Source organism: Aquarana catesbeiana, linkage group LG06 (assembly GCF_042186555.1).
Source record: "Aquarana catesbeiana isolate 2022-GZ linkage group LG06, ASM4218655v1, whole genome shotgun sequence".
In the NCBI taxonomy this organism is placed as follows: domain Eukaryota; kingdom Metazoa; phylum Chordata; class Amphibia; order Anura; family Ranidae; genus Aquarana; species Aquarana catesbeiana.
In genome coordinates this window covers 212928517-212954375 of record NC_133329.1, presented here as the reverse complement: position 1 = coordinate 212954375, position 25859 = coordinate 212928517, and the positions used below count along the sequence as shown (strand labels likewise).

Sequence of the window (25859 nt, the reverse complement as noted above, 5' to 3'; positions counted from 1 at the left end):
CTTTAAAAGCCTTTACAGGTTACCACTTTAGATTTACAGAGGAGGTCTACTGCTAAAATTACTGCCCTCGATCTGACCGTCGCGGTGATACCTCACATGCATGGTGCAATTGCTGTTTACATTTGACACCAGACCGACGCTTGCGTTCGCCTTAGCGCGAGAGCAGGGGGGACAGGGGTGCTTTTTTTTTTTTTTTTTTTTTTCTTTATTTTTTTTTTTTTCTTTATTATTTTTTTGCTTTTTTATCTTATTTTAAAACTGTTCCTTTCATTTTTTTTTTTTTTTAATCATTTTTATTGTTATCTCAGGGAATGTAAATATCCCCTATGATAGCAATAGGTAGTGACAGGTACTCTTTTTTGAAAAAATTGGGGTCTATTAGACCCTAGATTTCTCCTCTGCCCTCAAAGCATCTGACCACACCAAGATCGGTATGATAAAATGCTTTCCCAATTTCCCAATGGCGCTATTTACATCCGGCGAAATCTAAGTCATAAAATGCTCGTAGCTTCCGGTTTCTTAGGCCATAGAGATGTTTGGAGCCACTCTGGTCTCTGATCAGCTCTATGGTCAGCTGGTTGAATCACCGGCTGCATTCTCAGGTTCCCTGTTGAGACAGGAGAGCCAGAGAAAAACACGGAAGACGGTGGGGGGGGGGGGCATTCTCTCCCACTGCTTGTAAAAGCAGTCTAGAGGCTAATTAGCCGCTAGGATTGCTTTTACATGAAAGCCGACCGCAGGCTGAAAAGAATGATACCAAGATGATACCTAAACCTGCAGGCATCATTCTGGTATAACCACTCAAAGTCGTGAATGCTGTACCTGAAGACAAAAATATGGTTAACAATAAAGCACAGTAAACGGTAAAGTATAAAAAATTGCAGACCTGAAAAGCAAACACGATAAAACATAATAACAATAAAACATTGCAGAATAGAATACAGTAAAAAAGAGCAGAACAATAGAGAGAATAGAGAGAGAGAGAGAGAATAGAGAGAGAACAATAAAACTACAACTATTATTTTTTATTTTATATTTTTGTTTGTGTTTTTTTTTTTTTTTTCTTTTTTTACACTTTTTTTGTAACTGTAACTTTTATAACTGTAACCGGTTCCAGGTTCGGGTCTCTCAAAATGCGATGGCATCTTGGGAGACCCTGTGAAAGTGTGTCCTAGTCTGTGCAATGCTGTACCCTACGCTAATACTCAACTAGTGAATGGTAGCGTTCAAAACATTCACCAATGCAAAGACCAGGATTGTCAGGACAGGAGGGACAATAATAGCGGGTGTCACGCCTATATCCGCGCTTGCTGCAGACACAACATCTTTTTTGGGGGGGTTCGTTGGGTAGGGGTACTCGGGAGGACATAAAAATGCCTCTCATGCAGCCGACTGCATTTGGTTGGGGATGTGAATGGGGGAAGTACGGGCGCTGCAGAAGTGGTGGGTTCCCAATTAGGATTGGCGAATGCAGCAGGAAGGGCACTATGGGCATGACGGGCCTGTGTTTGTCTTCTTGGTGGCAGCGGGACACTATTTGTGCTTGCCACCTCACCAGCTTGAACTGCACTTATGGGACTCGCCACGTCACCAAGTGTTACTGCAGTGCTGGTTTGACTACGACCGGGGTGTACTAGGCCGCTGGCGCTTGCCAGTTCACCAAAATGCTACCAAAAAAACTGTTATCGATCGCAGGGATCAGGCCTGACTCTGCGAACGCTGCAGTTATGCATTTAGTGTTTTGTAAGTGACAGTGATCGATCGATACTGCACTTGGGTGGGCTGGGCTGGGCCGGGCGGAGGGGCAAAACGCAGGTGCTAGCAGGTATCTGGGCTGATCCCGCTGACACTGCATTTTTGGGAACCCTAAACTGCTGGGGACGCCAGTATAGATCTGATCGGATCAGATATTGATCAGTTCAGATACTATACCACTAAGGGAGGTGTACGGTGCGTGGGTGTTAGCGGTACTGGCACTAACCTGACGCTGCCTGGGGCTGGTGCTTGCCATTTCACCAAAATGCTACCAAAAAAACTGTTAGCGATCGCAGGGATCAGGCCTGACTCTGCGAACGCTGCAGTTATGCGTTTAGTGTTTTGTAAGTGACAGTGATCGATCGATACTGCACTTGGGTGGGCTGGGCCGAACTGGGCGGAGGGGCAAAATGCAGGTGCTAGCAGGTATCTGGGCTGATCCCGCTAACACTGTGTTTTTGGGAACCCTAAACTGCTGGGGACGCTAGTATAGATCTGATCGGATCAGATATTGATCTGTACAGATACTATACCACTAAGGGAGGCGTATGCTGCGTGCGTGGGTGTTAGCGGTACTGGCGCTAATCTGACGCTGCCTGGGGCGACGCATATCACCGTCGGGTGATCAGGGGGCTAAATCTTTATTCGGTAATAAACGGCGGGTGCCCTGACACTATAAAAAATAAACAAACTAACCAGCGTCACCCGTAACACTTATACGGTGATCAGTGGTGAAAGGGTTAACTAGGGGGCAATCAAGGGGTTAAAACATTTATTAGGTAGTATATGGGGGTCCCTGTCGCTATAAAACGCTGACGGCGAACCTAAATATTTAGGTCCCTAACTAGCGTCACCAGCGACACTAATACAGCGATCAGAAAAATGATCGCTTAGCGACACTGGTGACAAGGGGTGATCAAGGGGTTAAAACTTTATTAGGGGGGTTAGGGGGGTACCCTAGACCTACAGGGGGCCTAACACTCACTGCCCTGACACTGTAACTGTCACAAACTGACACCAATACAGTAATCAGAAAAAAAAAAAAAAAACCTGCTTGGTGTCAGTTTGTGACGGGGGGGGTGATTGGGGGGGGATCGGGGGGCGATCGGGGGGGGATCGGGGTGTTTTGTGTGCCTGGCATGTTCTACTGTGTGTAGTGTGTTGGTGCACTTACATTGCAGTCTTCTCTCCTCGGCCCGGAACGGAAAATACCGAGCCGAGGAGAGATGACATCATTTCCTCTGCCTCTGTGTACAATACAGAGGCAGGGAAATGATCCCATTGGCTGAGAGCGATCGCGAGGGGGGGGCCACGAATGGATGGCCTCCCCCTCACCTCCGATCGCCGGGGAAGATTTGCCGACCGCCGCAGGCACCGGGGGGGGGTCCGATCGGACCCCCCACCCGCGGGCAGGCAAGGACGTACATACACGTCCTTTTGCCTGCCCGTGCCATTCTGCCGACGTATATAGTCGTGCGGCGGTCGGCAAGTGGTTAAAAAGGACATACATTCAAGAGCTTGATCAGAAATTCTCCCCCTTTCCAAATCATTTTGAATATGCAGTTCAGTTTAGGTCACCAATCCTCAGGAAAGATTATGTTGATTTTAGAAAGAGTTCAGCGAAGGGCAGCAAAATGATAAATGGGGCGGAGAAACTCCGCTGTAAGGCTCTATTACATGTAAAGATTCCGGTTATTCGCTCTGGAAAGAGGCTCTTAAGAGTGGATATAATTACAATGTACAAGTATATCAAAGGTAACTTCAGTAACTGTAATAAGCTGTTTAAGGTCCCTGAAGCGGAAACATGGCCACAAGTTGAGGTTAGAAGAGGGGAGTTTTAACCTTAGATTGAGGAAAAGGTTCTTTACTATTAGGTTATTAAAAAGGTTGAAGTCCTTTTCTCCTCAGAAAGTGATACTAGAACCCTATACCCATAGCTGAGCCAGAGAAAGGCAAAAAAAATCCTATAAAGCATTGTTAAATTTGCTGCAGAAGAAAAACATTTCTTCTCCGCCCTCAGCCTCCCAAAACAAACTCTGGTGTTATTACCTATAACTATTCTATCTCTCTCACTCTCCTATTATTATTCTATGATCTACCAGAACACCCAGATCCTTACAGCACTCTGTCTTTTTGGGTGTGCCATATCAGCATGGCATATCTTGACTTGGCAATATTTGCCCACTCTTCTTTGGGAAAACACTCCAAATCTGTCAGATTGCGAGGGCATCTCCTGTGCACAGTCCTCTTCAGATCACCCCCACAGATTTTCGGTCGGATTTAAGTCTGGGCTCTGGCTGGGCCATTCCAAAATGTAATCTTCTGGTGAAGGCATTACTTTGTTGATTTGGATGTATGCTTTTGGGACGTTGTCATGCTGAATATTGTGCCAATATTGACTGGTATCTGGAACTGTTCGTAATTCCCTCTACCTTGACTAAGGCCCCTGTTCCAGCTGAGGAAAGACGGCCCCAAAGCATGCCAACACCACCATGCTTCACTGTGGGTATGGTGTTCTTTTGGTGATGTGCAGTGTTGTTTTTGTGCCAAACATATCTTTTGAAACCTTGGTTTCATTAGACCATAACACATTTTCCAATATGCTTTTGGAAGACTTCAGATGTGTTTTGCAAAATTAAGCCAGGCTTGGATGTTTTTCTTCGTGAGAAAAGCTAACGCTGGCAGGTGGGTTGAATGGGACCACTTGTCCCAGTGATCTTCCAGGTAACTGTGGGGAAGGGAGAGGAAAGGAAGAGGAGAGTAGAATCACACAGAGAGGGGGACTCCACTGTCAAACAAAGTCCTGCTTCCTGGTTCGGCTCCTATGATAGACATTATAGAAATTATAGTAGTGTGGTGTCTATCGCAGGAGCAGGTGCAGGAGGTGGGATATTGGCAGCGGAGTTTGCCTCTGTGTGATCCGGCTGGCTCTGCTCTTCCTCTCCCCTCCCTTCCCCACATTTTCCTAGTCGATCGCTGGGAGAAAATCGGTTCCCATGGGGCTGCGCTGATGGGGCTGCGCTGATGGGGCTGCGCTGATGGGGCTGCGCTGGTGGGGCTGCGCTGGTGGGGCTGCGCTGATGGGGCTGCGCTGGTGGGGCTGAGCTGATGATTCTGGATCAATTGGGCTACGCTGACGGGGCTGTGCTGATGGGGCTACATTGATTGGCTGTGCTGATAAAATTGTTAATATTTATTTTTGTAACTTTAATTCTGTATAAAACATTTAACAGTGTAATTTCATGAGATAATTTACAAGGGCATGTTTAGGAGCAGGGTAGAGCAACTGGTGGCGAGTAACTCTCAAGACTTGGCTAGCTAGAGATCTATCTATCTATCTATCTATCTATCTGTCTATCTATCTATCTATCTATCTATCTATCTATCTATCTATCTATCTATCTATCTATCGCAGTATCTCACAAAAGTGAGTACACCCCTCACATTTTGGCAACTATTTTAAATATCTTTTCATGTGATAACACTGAAGAAATAACACTTTGTTACAATATAAAGTAGTGTGTGTACAGCTTGTATAACAGTGTAAATTTGCTGTCCCCCTCCAAAATAACCTCACAGACAGCTATTAATGTCTAAACCGCTGGCAACAAAAGTGAGTACACCCCCTAAGTGAAAATGTCCAAATTGGGCCCAGAGTGTCAATAGTTTGTGTGGCCCCCATTATTTTCCAGCACTACCTTAACCCTTTTGCGCATGGAGTTCATTAGAGCTTTACAGGTTGCCACTGGAGTCCTCTTCCATTCCTTCATGACGACATCAAGGAGCTGGCGGTTGTTGGAGACCTTCCATTTGAGGATGCCCTATAGATGTTCAATAGGGTTTAGGTCTAGAGACGTGCTTGGCCAGTCCATCACCTTTACCCTCAGCTTCTTTAGCAAGGCAGTGGTTGTCTTGAAGGTGTGTTTGGGGTTGTGATCATGTTGGATTACTGCCCTGCAGCCCAGTCTCCGAAGGGAGGGGATCATGCTCTGCTTCAGTATGTCACAGTACATGTTGGCATTCATGGTTCCCTCAATGAACTCTAGCTCCCCAGTGCCAGCACCACTCATGCAGCCCCAGATCATGACACTCCCACCACCATGCTTGACTGTAGGCGAGACACACTTGTCTTTGTACTCCTCACCTGGTTGCCACCACACACGCTTGACACCATCTGAACCAAATGCGTTTATCTTGGTCTCATCAGACCACACAACATGGTTCCAGTAATCCTTAGTCCTTGGTCCTTAGTCATGCAGACCAATTTGATGCAGTGTGCGGCGTATGGTCTGAGCACTGACAGGCTGACCCCCCCCCCCCCCTTCAACCTCTGCAGCAATGCTGGTAGCACTCATACGTCTATTTCCCAAAGACAACCTCTGGATATGACGCTGAGCACGTGCACTCAACTTCTTTGGTTGACCATGACGAGGCCTGTTCTGAGGGAAACTTGTCCTGTTAAACCGCTGTATAATCTTTGGCCACTGTGCTGCAGCTCAGTTTCAGGGTCTTGGCAATCTTCTTATAGCCTAGGCCATCTTTATTTAGAGCAATAATTCTTTTTTCAGATCCTCAGATTTCTTTGCCATGAGGTGCCATGTTGAACTTCCAGTCACCAGTGTGAGAGAGAGCAAGAACACCAAATTTAACACACCTGCTCCCCATTCACACCTGGGACCTTGTAATAACACTAACTAGTCACATGACAGTGGGAGGGAAAATGGATAATTGGGCCCAATTTGGGCATTTGTACTTAAGGGTGCACTCACTTTTGTTGCCAGTGGTTTAGACATTAAAGCAGAGTTCAATCCACCTTTTTCACTCCTCACCATGCAGCACTAATGTGCATCCTTTAAAATGAATTGACTATTTTTTTTTTTTTTCTGTTCATTTACCTGATTTATGCCTATATCTAATTCCACTTCCTCCTTTTGGGGGCCGCGGCGCCGTACGTAATTTCCGATTTTGCATTGGCTCCTGGGAGATTTTGGTCAGCTTGGCATGGCACTGCTCCCATAACATAGTTACATAGTAGGTGAGTTTGAAAAAAGACACAAGTCCATCAAGTCCAACCTATGTGTGTGTTTATATGTCAGTATTACATTGTATATCCCTGTATGTTGCGGTCGTTCAGGTGCTTAGCTAATAGTTTTTTAAAACTATCGATGCTCCCCGCTGAGACCAAAACATTTAACATTGGCATCTATGGAAATTCTTGGTCAGCTTGGCATGGCATATCAACCTAAAAACAAATTGGTCAGACTGAATAGTTACATAACAGCTAGATTCTGAGACACACAGTTGATCTCATAATGAGAGGCCAAACGATGTGCATGTACACAGGAGTCCCAACATGTTTCAGGATAAAGGTATGGATAATTCCTTCTTCAGGGGCTGGTTTGAGATGAGCTGTTTTGTCTGCTAATAAAACAGCAGAAATATCAAAAAAAGTATGGAAATAACAAATATGCAAATGTAAGAACACAGTAGGTAACAGCATGGCATATGGACATGGCAGGTAATAAAAACAGGTAATACTCACAGTATAACTATCTTTTGTGAATTAAAATACACATCAGGGTTCACACAGATGAGGGGCTTCCATCCCTAAGCTGCTTCATCGCACAGTGGAATGCTCTAGATTGTAGCTGGGGGGCTAAGTGTATGGCCCCACAGCGCTGATGAGGCATCCCTGGCAACAAAGGACACTGAGGCCCACGAGGATCGACCAAAATTTTGGAGGCGGACCTGGCACAAAAAATGTGTCTATGTAAGAAACATGACACAATTAACCCAAAAGGATATATGATAATATAAAGTGTGTAAATGCATCGCCATGTCATGCAGATGCATGCATGAGGGTGCATCACAGTAAAGGGTACCATGGTGTGAGCCTCCCACTCCCAGCGGGTCAGGTGGCTCGTGCAGCAGGATATAAAGGCAGTAGGACACAGGATCCATAAAAGCACTTACCTATGGTTGCCGTTTAATGTAAATATCCCAAATCTGGGACGTTGTGTGGTCCTGGCTGTGCAGCAATAGAGGACTGAACTTACCTGGCTGATAAGGGCGGGGGGGTCACATGGCATACGCCCAGAATGTGGGCATGGTCCAATGGATCGGGCTGGTAGGTGTCAGGTGATCGGGGGCCCCAACACCGGTGATGAGCTTTACCGATCACCTGTATACCAGGTGTGCATCAGGACTCGACTGCCAGACGATCCCGAGGCACAATCGGCATCTGATGTGATGCGCAACACGACGCGATGATGTTCACAACATGCTACGTGGCGGTACGTCTCAGGTCTGAAGGAAAAGACCATACCGCACACGTGCGAATCAGCGATTCATAGCGTAGCAGAAAAGACTGAGTCCAGAGGGATGCCCCAAGATGCAAAAACACCAGGGGCCCCCGCATGTCGAGAGCCTCGATGTCTAGAGGGCAACATAGATGATGGGAAGAAGTCACTATGCAAAAATTTCCAGAGCATGTGCGATAGAACAGGAATGGAGAAGGTGAAGCCCAACCTGAACATCAAAAAATACAAAAAAGTTGACAGTATGGCTAGAAAATACATAACTTAATGGGAAATCACTTTATAATGTATATTGAGCATAAATAGTTCAAAAAATATATATTTAAAGAGCAGGAATAGCCAAAGTGTACACAGGAGAGCCCATAACAATGGTGCATAGGGATAGCTTGGGAGGGAAAGAGGAAGAGGGGAGGGGGGGTTGGGGGAAAAAGAAAGGAGGGAGGTAAAAATGGGAAGACTGTGTGGAAAAGGGGGGAGGGTGGGGGCCAATGTGGGGGTGTTCCCCTGTCGCCCATTTGTAGACCTTGTTACTGTTCCCAATCAAATATATAAATAGGTGGGTTGGCAGTATGTCTACAGGAATAGGTCTACCCAGTAACATTGGGATCACAGGTTCACATGTCCCTCTCGAAGCCTCCAGAAGAAAAGCCCTGTAAAAAGGGCTTCAAATTGAAGGCTTCATTAAGGCCTGGTGGAGAGGTGGCATTCAAATCCGAGATCCACCTCAGCTCACGCTGTAGGAGTAGCTTGTTGAGCTCTCCTCCTCGTGAACTGGGATGCACTCGGACACCAACACCAGAATGGACACCTTGGGACAGTGGCCACCGTGGGCCTGTGCCACATGTTTTCCCAAAGGGGAGATCAGGGTTGCTGGTTTGCATAGCCCGGATGTGGTGGTAGATTCTTTTCCACAGTTTCTGTATGGTTTTGCCTATATAATAGCAACCACATTGTAGGAGGTATACAACTCCCATAGTCTGACAGTTGGCAAAGTGTCTAGTGGTAAAGATCCAGCCATTGGGTAATCGTATGTTTTTTCTGGAGTCCATGTATTTGCAATGGGCACCTCCCAGGTGGAGCCCCGAAATTCACTTTTGACCAACAATTCACCCACAGAAGTAGCACGTCTGTAGGTGACTAAGGGGGCAGGAGGTACAAAGGGTCCCATACTAGGATCAGAGGTAAGGAGATGTCAGTATTTGCCAAAGATTTGTTTAAGGTGATCATTGGAATATGTAGTGATAATTATTATACCCTTGTTGTTACTAGATTTGTCTTTTTTGGAGAATAGGAGGTTGTGTATATTTTTAGTGTCTACACAATGAAATGCCTTTTTGGGGCATTTGTGACTGTAACCTCTCTAACAGACATTGTTTTAGGGCTTTTGCCTCCTGTTTGTAGTCTGTGTCATTAGAACAGTTGCGTTTTTTATTTGCAGATATTGGCTGTATGATATTGAGTTGACTAAGGGCCTAGGGTGAAAGCTGGAGGAGTGTAAGATGGTGTTCCCTGCAGTTGGCTTCCTGAATAACTTACAGGAGAGCATGTTTTCAGTGTCTTTATAGATTTCAACATCCAAGGTAACTTTGGAGGTACTAAGGGACATTGTGAGTTTTGAGTTAAACTCGTTGTGGTTCAGGGTGGCCAAGCACTCACATAGCAGTTCCTCGCTTCCATCCCAAAGTATGAAGATGTGATCTATGTACCTGTGCCACATAATGTGGCACAGGTACACGGAGAGACCCTCATCTTCAAAGATGGTACGTTCCCATTCCCCCAAGTACAGGTTAGCGTAGCCAGGGGCACAACAGATGCCCATGGCCACTCCCTGTACCTGGAGGAAATGTTGGCCATCAAATGAAAAATAATGCTTGAGTATATATTCAAGAGAAAGTAGTATAAACTCATTGAAAGATTCCTCATGGTGGCTGATTTGGGATAGCACTCTGCAAATGCATGCAAGCCCTGTAGAGTGCGGTATTGAACTATAGAGGGCCCAATTACCCAATGGCTGGATCTTTACCCCTAGACACTTTGCCAACTGTCAGACTATGGGAGTTGTATACCTCCTACAATGTGGTTGCTATTATATAGGCAAAACCATACAGAAACTGTGGCAAAGAATCTACTGCCACATCTGGGCTATGCAAACCAGCAACCCTGACACTTTCCCAAGATGTCCATTCTGGCGTTGGACCGAGTGCATCCCAGTTCACAAGGAGGAAATCTCAACAAGCTCCTCCTACAGCGTGAACGGAGTTGGATCTCGGATTTGAATGCCACCTCTCCACCAGGCTTTAATGAAGCATTCTATTTGAAGCCCTTTCTACAGGGCTTTTCTTCTGGAGGCTGCGAGAGGGACATGTGATCCTGACATGTAATCCTGATCCAATGTCACTGTAGACCTAATCCTGCAGACATACTGATATAAATATATATATATTTACTATATCATTGTTATGTTCATGTGTGTATGTATTTATATGTGATTGGGAACAGTAACAAGTTCTACTAATGGGCGACAGGGGAACACCCCCACATTGGCCCCATTTTTCCCCACCGTCTTCCCATTTCTCCCCCCCTCCTTTCTCTTTTCCCCCCTTCCCCTCTTCCTCTTTCTCTCCCACCCCTGCCAGGCTATCCCTATGCACCATTGTTATGGGCTCTCCTGTGTAAACTTTGACTATTCCTACTCTTTGAATATCTATTTTTTGAACTATATACATGATAAAGTGCTTTCCCATTAAGTTATGTATTTGCTATCCACATTTTTGTGTTTTTGATGTTCGGGTTGGGCTTCACCTTCTCCATTCCTGTTCTATCACACATGCTTTGGAGATTTTTTGTATATTGACTTCTTCCCATCATCTCTGTTGCCTTGTAGACATCGAGGCTTCCTGTCACGCGGGGGGCCCCTTGGTGCTTTTTGCATCTCGGGGCATCCCTCTGGGCTCAGTCTTTTCTGCTACACTATGATGGTGATGCACCCCCATGTATGCATCCACATGACATGGTGATGCATTTACAAACCTTATATTATCATATATTCTTTTGGGTTTATTATGTCATGTTTCTTACATAGACACATTTTTTGTGCCAGATCCGTCTCCAAAACTTTGGTCGATCCTTGTGGGCCCCGGTGTCCTTTGTCGCCAGGGATGCCTCATGTTCCACTCATGCCACACAACATACTCTAACCAATTTGGCACAGGTAACCGTGTATCATCAGCGCTGTGGGGGCGTACACTTAGCCCCCCAGCTACAATCTAGAGCATTCCACTGTGCGATGAAGCAGCTTAGAGATGGAAGCCCCCTCCTCTGTGTAAACCCTGATGTGTACTTTAATTCACAAAAGATAGTTTTACTGTGATTATTGTTTTTTGTTTTTATTACCTGCCATCTCCATATGCCATGCTGTTACCTACTGTGTTCTTACATTTGCATATTTGTTTCTTTCCATACTTTTTTTTTTTATATTTCTGCTGTTTTATTAGCAGACAAAACAGCTTGTCTCAAACCAATCCCTGAAGAAGGAATTGATTATCAATACCTATATTCCGAAACATGTTGGGTTCCTGTGTACACGCACATCGTTTGGCCTCTCATTATGAGATCACCTGTGTGTCTCAGAATCTAGCTGTTATATAGAACTATTCAGTCTGACTAATTTGTTTTTAGGTTGGTATACATTGTGCACTAATTCTATTACTGTTTTGTACTCAAAAAATGTTGTAAAGTTTTTATACGCTTGTTACTCCCATTTCTGGTTAATACCCTTTGCCCAGAAAATCCCTGGGGCGCACCCCGTCTTGCAATTTTCTCTTTTGTATCGGGATGTGGCGAAGGTTTCCAGTACCCTATAGGCGGTTTTCTTCCATATATATTTTTCCGGAATCCAGGAAGAAGGACACTGTGGCTTCAGATGCCCACACTGGAGATGGCCACACTGTGCAGGAACTTCACAAAGTAAGAAAAGGATGGTGCACAAATGGAAAACTGGGCATAGCCTACAGCATACCTTTGTTACATTGCACAAGGCATGAGTATTCTAGGAGTATTTTTATCTTTAAAAGTCATATTTCGGCCAGAACTCCGCTTTAATGGCTGTGTGTTGAGTTATTTTGAGGGGACAGCACATTTACACTGTTATACAAGCTGTACACTTATTACTTTGCATTGTAGCAAAGTGTCATTTCTTCAGTGTTGTCACATGAAAAGGTATAATAAAATATTTACAAAAATGTGAAAGATGTACTCACTTTTGTGAGATAATGTATATAAAATATATTTCTCAAGTCATCTTCCAGGACGGCACACCTGAGAGATGAGAGGCTCCTCCCCACAGGAAACACAATCAATCAACAGCTGTTTTAAGTCCACACCCTTCCCCTTGATCCTCAGTTTTTTTGATTGTTTCTCCCTACACAGTGAAACTGTTTTTTTCCAAATGACCGAAGCCTGGGGCTGGTGGTCACCCCCTGGGAGCCGGACCAAATGCCTGGGAAGCCTCTGGGTCTGGCAGGATATATTTATCCTTCCCGGGGGGTTCCCCTATCCTTTCTTCAGGGGGTGGCAGCATAGACTGGGAAAGCCCCCCCTGAGAGCTGAAGGCCCCTGGGTACAGTGGTGTACCCAGAACTTCAGGGGCCTTTATCCTGTCTCCCCCTTACCTGTCCGGCTGTCCGTTCAGACGGGGGTGCTGGCCGTCGGTTCTTTCCAGGGGGATCGTATCCCCTGACTCCTGGGCCCCTGGTAGCTCGCGTGGGCTGCTGGGGAGGGCACCGCCTGAACGACCCACGTTCTTACCCAGAAGGGAAGGCTGAGAGTCAGCAGGAGGAGGTGCCCACATCCTCCTTTTGAGGAGGCACCAGTTCACTATGGTGAATGTCTGCCTAAACCACCTCAGATGGGAATGAGGAACGTACGGCATTGCCCCCCCCCATGTGTATATACTGACTGGACAGTGCAGGACACAGCCTAACCTTGCAGCTCCCTAAAGGGACAGCAGTTGGGGGGGCACTTTGGCGGCTATCCTCCTTGCGTGTGGACCATAAGGATGGAAAAGCAAGCCCGGTGGCTGTGGCAAAAGGGGAAGACGACAACGGTGAGTCAAAAATCCCCAATTCCAGCCAGATGGTTTCTGGGCATTTGAGATAATCTCCCCTGGAGTCTGGATTCAAATAGCCCAGAAGCTTTTGCTAAAGACACCAGCCACAGCTCCCTCTTACATCAGAGATGCTGTATGGTGGACAAGTGGTGCAGAGGAGCGAGTGTGCCTAAACCACCTCAGATGGGAAAGAGGTAGGTAAGGCATTTTTTCCCCTTCCACCTGTATTTACTGAGTGGTGCAGTGCAGGACCTGGGGTCTCCATAACAAAATAGCCCAGAAGCTACTGCTAAAAACCACCAGCCACAGCTTCCTCTTATAGCAGAGACACTGTGGTTATCACAACAGTAGGTTGCCAGCCTCTCCCTACATAACCGGTTGTGGTACATTAGTAGGGGTGAATATAGCAAAGAGGGTGACCTGGTAGAACAAAGAGTTCCTTACTGGCCAGGTATACCACTGAACAAGTTATTAATGGTGCAATGGTTGAAGGATTCAGGAGTAAGCTCCCTTGCTCAGCAGGTGCACTAGGTTATCTGGCCCTATTAGCCCAGGTGCTAGGAATCTGCTTAAGGTTGCTCCAAGATGCTTAAAAGCTGACCTAACTTTCAACAATGTGGCAGTGACCAAGCTTCTGTGTGGCACAGTAGGGGTTCTCTTGTGACAGATCCTCCTTTTGGGGGTTGCTTGCTATGGGTAACTTTTCATAAGCTCCAACCTCCCACTCCACCTTTACATTGTGGTTATATTTTAATGCAGAGGGTAAGAAAAACCTTTTTGTTGGTTTGGGCTACAGTCCACTCAGTGACAGATCTAAAAGCGATTTACCATAAATCGTTTTCCTATATCCTTTGATTAAGGATTTTCTGTGCAAACATATGCAAGAGCTAGATGGCTATATGATTGCTTCTTTAAGGGCTGCAGGTGGCTATTTACCTCCAGGCTAAATTGGTAACCACCCATTCTAGAGGTCTTAAATTGGTCTCTAGGGCTGGGCTCATTGAGACTTTAGTTACTGATCAGCCCCACCCGTGTATGAGCTGGCTAGCGTTTGCTCAATCTACAGAGGTAAGGTAGGACAACAGCTACTATAGTAAGGTGTCCAACCATTTTAGGATTGGTTCCTTCACTGGTGGTGAAGGATTAGTATCTACAGCCCAGGCTATGCCTATGAAATAAATTGCCCCTGTTTGGATATTTCATAAAGGGATACACCATGTCTCCTTCTTGGCTGCTCACCAGTAGACCTCAGTAGTGAAGGTTTGTCCTTGCTGGGTTGTTTGGAGGCACAACTAAAGTATTGAGATTTGTGACATCTCTGCTGAAGCTTGTTGGGTGTCCTTTATATCCTAAAGGTACTGCTTTGTTTGGCTACAGATCAGAAAATACAACAGGGAAGGTGGTCTGTACTTTCTGGTTTTGTGCCGCACGCCAGAAACGCACATCATTGAGTCTGGTGATGACATTTCTGCTCATAATTGTTATATTGCTGCACATCAGACCTACACAAGATTGAGGTCTGTCTGTGGGGTTTTTGTGTCCTGTATTACTGCCTTATTGGTTGCTTATCAGAAAGGCAGCAGGAAAGATTGATGGTCCTGATTTGTCGGGCTCCATAACGGTAGTACATATACTGCCTTTGGTAATCGGTACAGCACCACAAGGTGGCGTCGTGCTGATTCAGACAGTGCTATTAACGGCAATAGCTGTCGATTTTAGGCATGCGATTTGACATGTTGAGTCGCATGCCAAATCGCTTCAATATGGATGTGTGGATATATTTAGAATTGTTAGATTGTTGCACATCAGAGATATACACGATTGAGGTTTGTCTGTGGGTCCTGTATTACTGCCTTATTGGTTGCTTATCAGAAAGGCAGCAGTGAAGATGGATGGTCCTGATTTTGTTGGAAAATACAAATTGAACCTGTGCCATGGGTAGTACACATACTGCCATTGGTAATCGGTGCAGCACCACAAAGTGACGTCGTGCTGATTCAGACAGTGCTATTAACGGCAATGGCTGCCGCTTTTAGGCATGCGCTTTGACATGTTGAGTCACATGTCAAATCACTTGAATATGGATGTGCTATCTCTATTCAAGATTGTTGTTGCACATCAGACACATACAAGATTGAAAGTTGTCTGTCCTTAAGGTCTTTCATTTACTGCCTTATTGGCTGCATACCAGAAAGGACACAACAGTGCAGGTTGTTTGTCTTTTTCTGATTCGTTTTAGCTGCTTACCAGGGAGACACTTTGAGGGTGATGGCATCTCTGCTCAGTATTGGTATATGCTACACATCAGACATACACAAAGATTTAACGTTGCTTGTATCCTGTATGTCCCATATTTACTGCCTTATCGTCCGTATATCAGAAAGGCACAGCAGTAAGTGGTGTTTCTCATTGATCTTCCTTGCTGTTTCTTAGGTATACACAGTAGGGGGTTGTTGGCTGCACTCCTCCAGGGAGCCACAGCATGGGGACCCCTTGTTTGTTCGACCTGAAAACTGCTTTTCCTGCAACCTGTGTAATCTTGAGGTCTGTGGTTCCGTAAGCAGGGACTGCTGGAGACGCTGCAACCTGGAGTCGCACAGTCACGAATGGTACCCTTTGGAAGCCATAGTATATGACTTCTCATGCGTCTTGCAGTCCCAAGTGGCAGGTTGGGTCGCACAGGTGTGGGAACCCTAAGCTTATCTGTCCCTTCTGGTTCAGGTTTTGCAACGCAGCAGGAATACTCATTGTGGAGTTATTGCCTTATTTTGCAGTAGACCAGAAAGATCATAGCTGTAAAGGCTGTCTGTTGTTTCTTTGTTTTCATGTTGCTGCACAGCAGAAAGCTTCAACATTGAAGCTTGTTGGTGCTTTCTGTTTCATATTGCCTTACCTTATGGCACTTCAGAAAAACACAATGCTGTAGGTTGCTTGTGTTCTTTCTCTGTTGGTTCTATGTAACTGCACTACAGAACTGCATAACAGGAAGGATTGTCTTATAACTGTACTTGGTGGTTCGTCATAAATACGCAACATAGAAGTTTGGGTCTTTCTGTCTTCTCTTTATGGCCTTGTTTTGCTGTACATCAGTAAAACACCACTGTAAAAGGGGGTTCCCGTCCTTTCTGTATTTACCAGTTATGACCTAGCTAGCTGCACTTCAGAAATGCGCAGCATTTAAGGTGTTTGTGTCTTAATGCTTACATATTGGCCGCACATCAGAAAAACAGACTGTGAGGTTCAGATTTGGGTCTCTTCCCATATTTGATATTTTGGTTTAGCTAGTCACACTCAGATACACAACATTGTTGTCTATGCTTGTGTCCTTTCTGTCTAAATCTATTGTGCTATGTCCACAATCTCTATGATTTTTTTTTTTTTTTTTATTTGTGATATTAATAATACATGTATCACTTTTTTGTATTTTCAGCCTTCTCTTCCGTGGAAGGGCTAGGAGTTCTGGCTGCAGATGTCACATGTCAGAAAGCCTCGATCCCCTTACATTCAGGGATGCCAGAGCCATTTCCTAGGGTTGAAGCCCAGTAGAGTTATGGGTCACTGGAGGAAGGCGATAATGAATTGCCCTGTTTAATAAGAACTTAGGAAGTTCGGTTCAGAGGAGTTTTATGGCCTGAAGATTAAGTATAAAGATGTATACCCGACCAAATAGGTTACAGCTCGGTGCATGGCCTTAAAGGGGTTGTAAAGGTAAAAATTTTTTCACCTTAATGCATTCTATGCATTAAGGTGAAAAAACTTCTGACAGAACCGCCGCCCCCAGCCCCCCCCCGTTTTACTTACCTGACGCCTCGAAAGTCAGCTTCGCGTTCCCGACATCTGTTCCTCCGCTCACCCTGGCCGCTGATTGGCTGCAGTGGATGGATTGAAAGCAGCGCAGCCATTGGCTCGCGCTGCTGTCAATCACATCCGATGACGCGGCGCGCCGGGGGGCGGGGCCGAGTGATACAGCGAGCGGCTATAGCCGCCTGCTGTATCACGGGAGCGCGCCCGCAAGCACTCACCACCGTGCGAGGGAGCTCGCATTAAGGTGGTGAATGCTTGCGGGGAGGAGCTGAAACAGCCGCCGAGGGACCCCAGAAGACGAGGTTCGGGGCCACTCTGTGCAGAACGAGCTGCACAGTGAAGGTAAGTATAACATGTTTGTTATTTTAAAAAAAAAAAAAAAACACCTTTACAAACGCTTTAATTTTGCCATTCTAGCAAAAACTAGATGTAGCAATATGAGTGTTCTTCTCCTGCTATAGATGTTAATCTCCTGAGTAGGCTCTCAGGCGTAAGTAAAACTATAGATTGGGCATGCCTTAAACCCAGGGATTAAGTTTTTGTTAATCTATTTCCCTTAAGTAGGTTTCCCTTCAGTCTTTGCTGACGTAAAGATAAAAATGAACAAAAAGGGGTTGTCTGTCAGGGGCCCCCCTTTTTTGGCAGTTTTATTTCCCTGGACAGGGTTGTGTTAAGACAGGCCCCCTTATGGATCAATGTAGTGTCCTTGTCTTACAACACAGGTCTCCGATTAATCTTTTTAGTGGTTCTAAGCAGCACCTATAGGCAGAATAGGCCATTGTTGTTAGATGTGTGACAGGCAACATTGATAACCTACAAGTTTAACATGTTTTCTGATTCCATTTTTAAGAGCCCACTCCACCTAGATCCTGCATCCGAAGCAGAGAAGGCAGGGACACCGGTGGAGTAGATCGGGAGATCAGCCGCATGATCCAGCTAAGATACCTTCATCAAGCATATGGAGTGAAGGTAAAGCTTACTGCAGAACCGAGGTTCGCCAAGAGGGTCTTGCAGTGGTCCCACCCTAAGGTAGGCCTGAGGTACTTGATTATCCTCTCAGTTGTACCGTCCTGGAAGATGACTTGAGAAAAGTACTAGTTACTTACCGGTAACTGTCTTTCTAGGAAATCTTCCAGGACGGCAGGCCTACTTTCCACCCGTTGGAGGAGGGAAAATTTTAGAACACTAGAAGGTGAGTGCCTATGAGGAATGATATCCCTTGTGAACCAGGTTCAGGAGTTACTTCTCTACAAACTGAGGATCAAGGGGAAGGGTGTGAACTTAAAACAGCTGTTGATTGATTGTGTTTCCTGTGGGGAGGAGCCTCTCATCTCTCAGGTGTGCCGTCCTGGAAGATTTCCTAGAAAGACAGTTACCGGTAAGTAACTAGTACTTTTTCACCTTTTTATATTGTATAAGTGTTTCTGAAACATATTGATTTTTAAATACGGTTGAAATCCGTATTAATGACCTGATCTATCTGCCAAAGGGTTTGTAATTCCTTTTCAGGTAGTTTTGTGATCCACATACCTCTGCAAGGCAGCTTAGTCAGTTCCTTGACCTCAGGCTCCTAACTGGCTAATTGAACTGTAAAAGAGCAGCAGCACAGTGATCATGGTGCTATCTTCATTCTCTGCTCCTGTTAGCCTGTTAACATATGCACTGTAGCAGAGCCTGATTGGCTTTGAGTACTTGCGTTCCCTTTCCAGCCCCTTGCTTTTACAATTTTAGTACCACATATCAGTATCTATCTACTCATCCTTGAGTGTCATTGCTACTGCTATTACATGTTGTCTTCTTTTGCAGAAGGAACAGTTTAGAGAGAAGTTTGTGGCGGATTTACAGAAAGAATTTGAAGGAAAGGGTTTAACATTTTCAATAGGTAATGTATGGGAGCCATTTGTGACATCATTATTGGTGCACTTTAAAAAAGATGCATATGACCATGCAGAAGAAAAATTTAGGCTATGGAGGACGCAGAAGTCGGACACTCCCATTTATTACATATCATTTAAAGTTTTTAATCATTTTAGCTTGAGTTTGTAAGCTCTGTAAACAGCCTAAATCTGCTCCTGCTGGCTGAAAGGGGAGTAAAATGTTAATCAATGTTTCTTAATTGCCCAAATAAAAAAACTGAAGTGAACACGATTGTATGAAAACATTACTATTAAATGGCTGTGTTAGTGCCTGACAAGTTCACCAACTGAAACAAGGCTCAGCTGTATTTTGTGAGAATCTGATAAAAACATTAAGGCTACTTTCACACTGGGGCATTGGGGGCGTCAGCAGGAAGGCGCTGCTATTTTTAGCAGCACTTTACCGTTGTTTTTGTGGCCGCTAGCGGGACGCTTTTAACCCCCGCTAACGACCGAAAAAGGGCAGGGGGGCTTTAGGAGCGATGTATACACTGCTCCTACAGCGCCTCAAAGATACAGCGCTTATTTTGGCGCCCTGCCAGTGCACCGCCCCAGTGTAAAAGCCCTCGGGCTCCCCTCTCCAGGAAGCAGAGGGAGCCCGGAACGGTCGGCAGTATCCCGCTCCGCTTCTCTCTACACCGCTGTCAGCGTCTGTTCTTTCCCTCTCCAGCCTCCCCTCAGATTTGGCTCTCCTTCTCCTCCCCCCCACATGCCGATCCAGTCGATCGGAGGCCGCTCGCATGGGAAAACAAACTCTTAAAAAAAGGAGGGGGACGTGGCTTGGCACGGCGTCAGCGTGCTTCAGCATCCACAGGACTGTGTAGGCTATAAATGCAGTGTTTGTAGGCTGCATTTGTCTAACGAAGGGACACAGAGCAGACAGTGTGAGTATGGTGACGCGGGCATTCCCCAGGCACGTTTACTTTGCATCAGGCTGAGCATTAATAGCAGCAGCAGTTGCTGGACTATTTGCTCAGCAGTGGGTGCATTTTTATCTATCAGTATCTCTGTGTTGTGTTTGGCATTGTTTGGCATTATGGTTGGCAGAAGGGGAGGTGCAAACACTCCAAAAAAGAACCCAAAGGTGTTACCCTCGGGCTCTGGAGACCCTGGTCTTGCTTCTGCAACACCATCCTCCCCTGAGGGAAATGGGGAGGCTGGTCAGAGTGAGCCATCAGGTTTGGCAAGTGTTGACACTGTTTCCAACATTTCAGCCCCTGTCTATATTACTGAGGATGTTTTCTCCTCAGCTTTGATGGGGTTCAAAGAGAGGTTAACATCTTTAATCGCATCTTTCCAGAATGGGAGAAAGCGCGTTAGGCCCCCTTCTACCACCTAGGACCCTCAAACAGAGGAACAGTAGGAGGGAGAAGATGAATCCCCCTCAGGGGACCATGAAGAGGCCGATGGCTCCTCTTCCGAGGGGTCAAGTGTGGATGAACCTGCTTCAGCTTCACAATCTGAGAAGTTGCTGGTGCAATCTCTTACTGAAATGATCCGCTCCACATTTAAGCTACCCTTAACTGAGTCGGCTGAAAATCCCACTTCTTGTTTGGGTTCACTAAAGCCCCCTCAAGCCTTGCGGGCCTTTCCGGTCCATTCATTGCTGGAACAACTTATGTATTCTGAGTGGGATCACCCAGATAAACATTTTTTTTCCTTCTAAAAAGTTTTTAACACTTTATCCTATGGAGGAGAAATTTACTAAAAAATGGGGTATTCCAGCAATTGACGCTGCTTTATCCTCTGTGAATAAGAATTTGACTTGTCAAGTTGACAATGCTCAAATGCTTAGGGATCCAAACGATAAGAAGTTGGAATTCCTGTTAAATTTTTTCTTTGGCAGGTTGTGGCTCAACCTGCAGTGGCAGCAGTTGGGGTATGTCAATCTTTGTGGGACCAGTTGAGACAGGTGCTCAAGGTTATCCCTGATCAGCAGGCCCAGGATTTAGCCGAGTTGCCAGGGGCTTCGTGTTTTGCAATTGGCGCAATGAGAGATTCTATTCTGCAGACCTCTCGCCTTATGCTTGGGTTGGTGCATATGCGTAGAATCTTATGGTTGAAAAATTGGTCAGCCGAAGCGCCATGCAAAAAACTCCTGGCTGGTTTTCCTTTCTGCAGTGAAAGGCTGATGGGGATGATTTGGATAAATATATCTAAAAAATATCAAGTGGAAAGAGTACCCTTTTGCCAGTTAAGAAAAGGAGTAAACGTCCCTCATTTAAACTGGCTCCTTCTCCAGGGCCAGGGGCATCAGCCTCCAGGCAGTCGCGATGGCCTCTGTCGTCAGGTTCAAGAGGTAAACCTCAGGATCACCCCCAGGGACAAAAGAAGTCCTGTGGCAGGAAAGCTACAAGACAGAATACTAAAGCCTCTTTATGAAGGGGCACCCCCGCTCACTCGAGTGGGGGGGAGGGGGGCTTCTGCAGTTCTCGAGGGTCTGGCAGGAAGAGTTTCGAGACAGGTGGGTGGCTTCCACAATAGCTCTAGGGTACAAACTGGAGTTCCCGTCTCCTTGTTTCCTCAGTACAATAAAAGGGGGGAGTTGGGACTTTAAATGAAGCACCAAAAAGGTGCCTCCATCCCTATATTAAATGCAAGAAAAAAGGGAATTTTGGGACTTTATATGAAGCAAATGAGTAGTGGAGGAAAATTGATATAAAATATTTATTCATATTGATATCACAACATACAATCATTTTCATTTCATGTATATACATCTGAGACGTGCAAAAACAAAGCAAATTTGTACAGCATAACAGCGCATGATCAAGATAATAGATGTATAGGTAAATACGCAAAGAGGAGATGGTATGAGCATGTGCCAAAGGCACCATGCCCGCCGCTGGTACATGCACCCACAAGAAGTCTGTGTTACTACAGAATAAGTATGTAAACATCACACAGTATAAGGATGGTAGGAGAATCAATAAAAAATGGTCCGTGTAGCTGTAGCATCGATAAGAGCTCTACGCGTTTCGTGGGGTTTACCCACTCGTCAGGAGCAGATGCAGCAAGCAGTTCTAAAAAATATACATAAAAAGATATAAAAGACTATATTCCAAAAGAAAATTATTTTTCAAAAGATGTTCTTCTACAGTATAGATGAATTAGCTAGAGGCACTCACCAACCCGGACCAGAGCAGCGCGGGATTGCCGGTACATGGTCAGCCGGGAACATAACCCCCGCACGGGAGCTGAGGCGGCATAGTGCACGGATGCAACATCAGAAGGTGACAGGGGCGTGTAGGAAGTGAATAGAAATTCCATGTGGCAATGGTTGAATATATTTCATATAACAGGAATATCTAGAAATAAAATATTGGATATGCGTACAGTTATAGAAACCTATTTAGGGTAAGAGTAATGATTTTAATAGAAATAGATCCAATATAACTCCACAGGAAAGAATAATATAGTAGGGATATTACCTGAAAATATGGGAGTATGTATTAAGTAATAAGTGGATACATGGGACTATAGTAATGTGGAATTACATATGGCAATAATTGAAATATATTTCATATAACAAAAATATCTGAGAAAATGAATGTATATATGTATATAGTTATATCAATTTATTCTGAGTAAGAGTAATGATTTTATATGTAAGTAAGCCTAATGTAGTTCCACAGGGAAAAAGTGATGTGGTAAAAGTGGTGTATGAAATAATTAAAAATATATATTAAGTGATGAATAAGTGAATGGGACTATACAAGTGTGGGAAACTGGAATGGGTGATAGATATGAAAAAAATAGGGTGAGCAAAATATGTGACTCAGACTGAGCCAAAAAAGAGAAAAGGGGAGAAAAGTGCAAAGCCAAAAAGGAAGGTCTTACCAATGTTGTATCTAGCAACACCAGGAAAATGACATGACTAGTGTGCCGTGACCCCAGAGGGAGACTGGTCAATGGATCAGCTCACTGCAAGGGGAGTGTACAGATATGCCGCCAACGCCACGCCAGTGGGCCAATGGGGGAGAGGATGCCGCACCTGAACCGAGTGAACACTCGGTAAATGGCGCGGAGACTCCCTCATGTAAGCACACACGATGTTATTGCTGGACGTCGGCGCAATGACGTCACGAATGACGTCATGCGCACGACGTGCCCGCCGTCACACAGCCAGCGTGACAGGCGTGGCGCCGATGCGCGAAGGGGCACCCACCCACTCCCCCGGAGCGCAGGGCCAATGAGGGGAGGAGAGGGAGGGGCCCACTAGGCGCATCGCAGCTCCCGCGATGAAGGAAGGACCCCAGCCGAATCCATGCGCCAAACGAGGGTAGAGAGAGTGTATGTCCTCAAGCTATGAGTAAAAACAATCAATGTGGGTATATGGAACCTGCGTAGGGGATGCTGCATGTAAATAGTATTCATTATTCTATGCAATGCTCGCAATATAGATATTCATAGACAATGTATAACAGATATTAGCAATATCCATATATAAATGTATAAATGTATAAACCTTATTAAAGGGTCCCCTATAAATGAGGGTAACCTTGTTTCCTCAGGTCAAATGTCCCCAAAGATCCAGAGAAAAAGAAGTCTCTCTTTCAAGCGTTAGACCGACTTTTGTCTCTAAAAGTGATCATGGTGTTCCCCATGGAAGAGCAGGGTTTGGGGTTCTACTCAAACCTTTTCACGGTGCCAAAACCCAATGGAGATGTCAGACCCATTTTAGATATCAAAGATCTAAATCGATTCCTGAATATCCGCTCTTTTCGCATGGAATCAATCCGATCAGTTGTCTCCATCCTACAAGGAGGAGAACTTCTGGCGTCAATCGACATCAAGGATGCATACCTGCATGTGCCTATATTCCCCGCTTACCAGAACTATCTGCATTTCGAGGTAGAAAAACTCCATTTTCAGTTTATAGCTTACCTTTCAGTCTAGCTACGGCACCTTGGGTGTTTACAAAAGTTCTGGCCAAGTTAAGGGCTCAAGGTATAACAATTGTGGCATACCTAAACGACCTGCTCTTGATAGACTGGTCGGTAGCCCGCTTAGACCAAAGCATGGTCACCACAGTCAACTACTTGGAATACCTAGGTTGGATCCTCAATCTAGAGAAATCTTTTTTAAAACTAGAAGACTAGAGTATTTGGGTCTGATCATAGCTACAGCCCAGAAAAGGGTGTTTTTACCCCAGGCAAAAATCAGTTGCATAAAAGAGCTGGTTCAGGTGGTCAGAGCGAAGAAGGATCCTGCTATTCGCTTTTTGCATGAGGTTATTGGGGAAGATGGTGGCTTCATTTGAAGCAGTTCCCTATGCTCAGTTTCAATCGAGACTGCTGCAAAACCGTATCCTGTCTGCTTGGAACAAGAAGGTCCAAGCGCTAGATTTTCCAATGCGTTTGTTGCCAAAAGTGCGCCAGAGCCTCAGTTGGTGGCGGATATCCAAGAATCTGCAGAAGGGGAAATCCTTCATGCCGGTTACCTGGAAGGTGGAAGAAGCGACTGTACAAGGAAAATTGGTCCAGGACCGAAAGGACCTTGCCCATCAACATTCTAGAGATTCGGTCCAGGGCCAAAAGGACCTTGCCCATCAACATTCTAGAGATTCTGTCCAGGGCCGAAAGGACCTTGCCCATCAACCTTCTAGATATTCGGGCAGCACGTTTAGTCCTAAAGGCCTGGACGTTCAGGTTGTGGAATTGTCTGGTCAGGATTTAATCCGACAAGGCCACAGCAGTGGCTTATATCAGTCGCCAAGGGGGCACCAGAAGTCATGCAGCCTAGGGAGAGGTAAACCATATCCTAGCCTGGGCAGAAGAGCATGTGCCATGCATATCGGCAATCTTCATTCCAGGGATAGAGAATTGGCAGGCGGACTACTTGAGTCGCCAACAGTTGTTCCCGGGGGAATGGTCCCTTCACCCTGACATCTTCCTGGTCATATGCCAAAGATGGGGGGGGTCCCGGATGTGGATCTGTTTGCGTGTAGGTTCAACAACAAAGTCAACAACTTTGTGTCAAGAACAAGGGATCCGCTCGCATGCGGAACAGACACCTTAGTGACCCCGTGGGATCAGTTCTCACTGATTTATGCATTCCCTCTTATTCTGATGCTACCTCGTCTTCTTTGCAGGATCAAGCAGGAAAAGAAGTCAGTGGTTCTTGTGGCCCAGAAGGTCCTGGTATGCAGAGATTGTAAGGATGGCAGTAGGGGACCCATGGACCCTACCACCACATCCAGACCTGCTCTCCCAGGGACCAGTATTCCATCCTACCTTACAATCGCTAAATTTAACAGTTTGGCTTTTGAAACCCACATTCTGAAGAATCATGGGCTTTCAGGGTTAGTGATTTCTACCTTGGTTAATGCAAGGAAGCCAGCTTCCAGAGTCCTTTATTATAGAGTCTGGAGGGCATATGTTTCCTGGTGTGAATCCAGGAGTTGACATCCTAGAAAATGTTATAGGTAAAATTCTTGCCTTTATGCAAATGGGATTAGAGATGAAGCTGGCCTTGAGGTCTCGGCCTTATCGGTATTGTTCCAACAACCACTTGCTTCGCATTCTTTGGTCCGTAATTTCATACAGGGAGTAACACGGCTTAATCCGCCGGTTAGGTCACTCTTGAAATCTCGGGACCTGAATCTTGTTTTGTCGGCTTTACAAAAACAGCCTTTTGAGCCGATATGGCATACTCCCTTGATCCTTTTGACAAGGAAGTTAGTTTTTCTGGTTGCCATATCTTCTGCAAGAAGGGTATCAGAGTTGGCTGCTCTTTCTTCCAAAGAGCCATATTTAATTATTCACAAGGATAAGGTCGTATTGCGCCCTCATACTAACTTTCTACCGAAGGTGGTGTCAGGTTTTCATCTAAACCAGGATATTGTTCTGTCTTCACTTTTTTTGAGGAACCCTGTTCCATGGAAGAGAAGTCGTTAAATTCTCTTGATGTAGTGAGAGCAGTCAAAGTCTACTTGAAAGCAACTGCTCCGATTCGGAA

At 45.4% G+C, this 25859-nt stretch overlaps 1 protein-coding gene across 4 annotated transcripts in view; it reads left to right on the top strand.

Moving 5' to 3' along the window:
* PMM2 (phosphomannomutase 2) overlaps positions 1 to 25859 on the top strand; it is a 176158-nt gene that overhangs the window by 94466 nt on the left and 55833 nt on the right. For 3 of the 4 annotated variants that reach the window (XM_073632978.1, XM_073632979.1, XM_073632977.1), the window contains exon 6: positions 18790 to 18865. The exons of the other annotated variant lie outside the window; for it this stretch is intronic. In XM_073632978.1, the coding sequence (XP_073489079.1) occupies positions 18790 to 18865 (76 nt within the window). The remainder of the gene's footprint in view (positions 1 to 18789; positions 18866 to 25859) is intronic. 4 annotated transcript variants of the gene reach the window in all.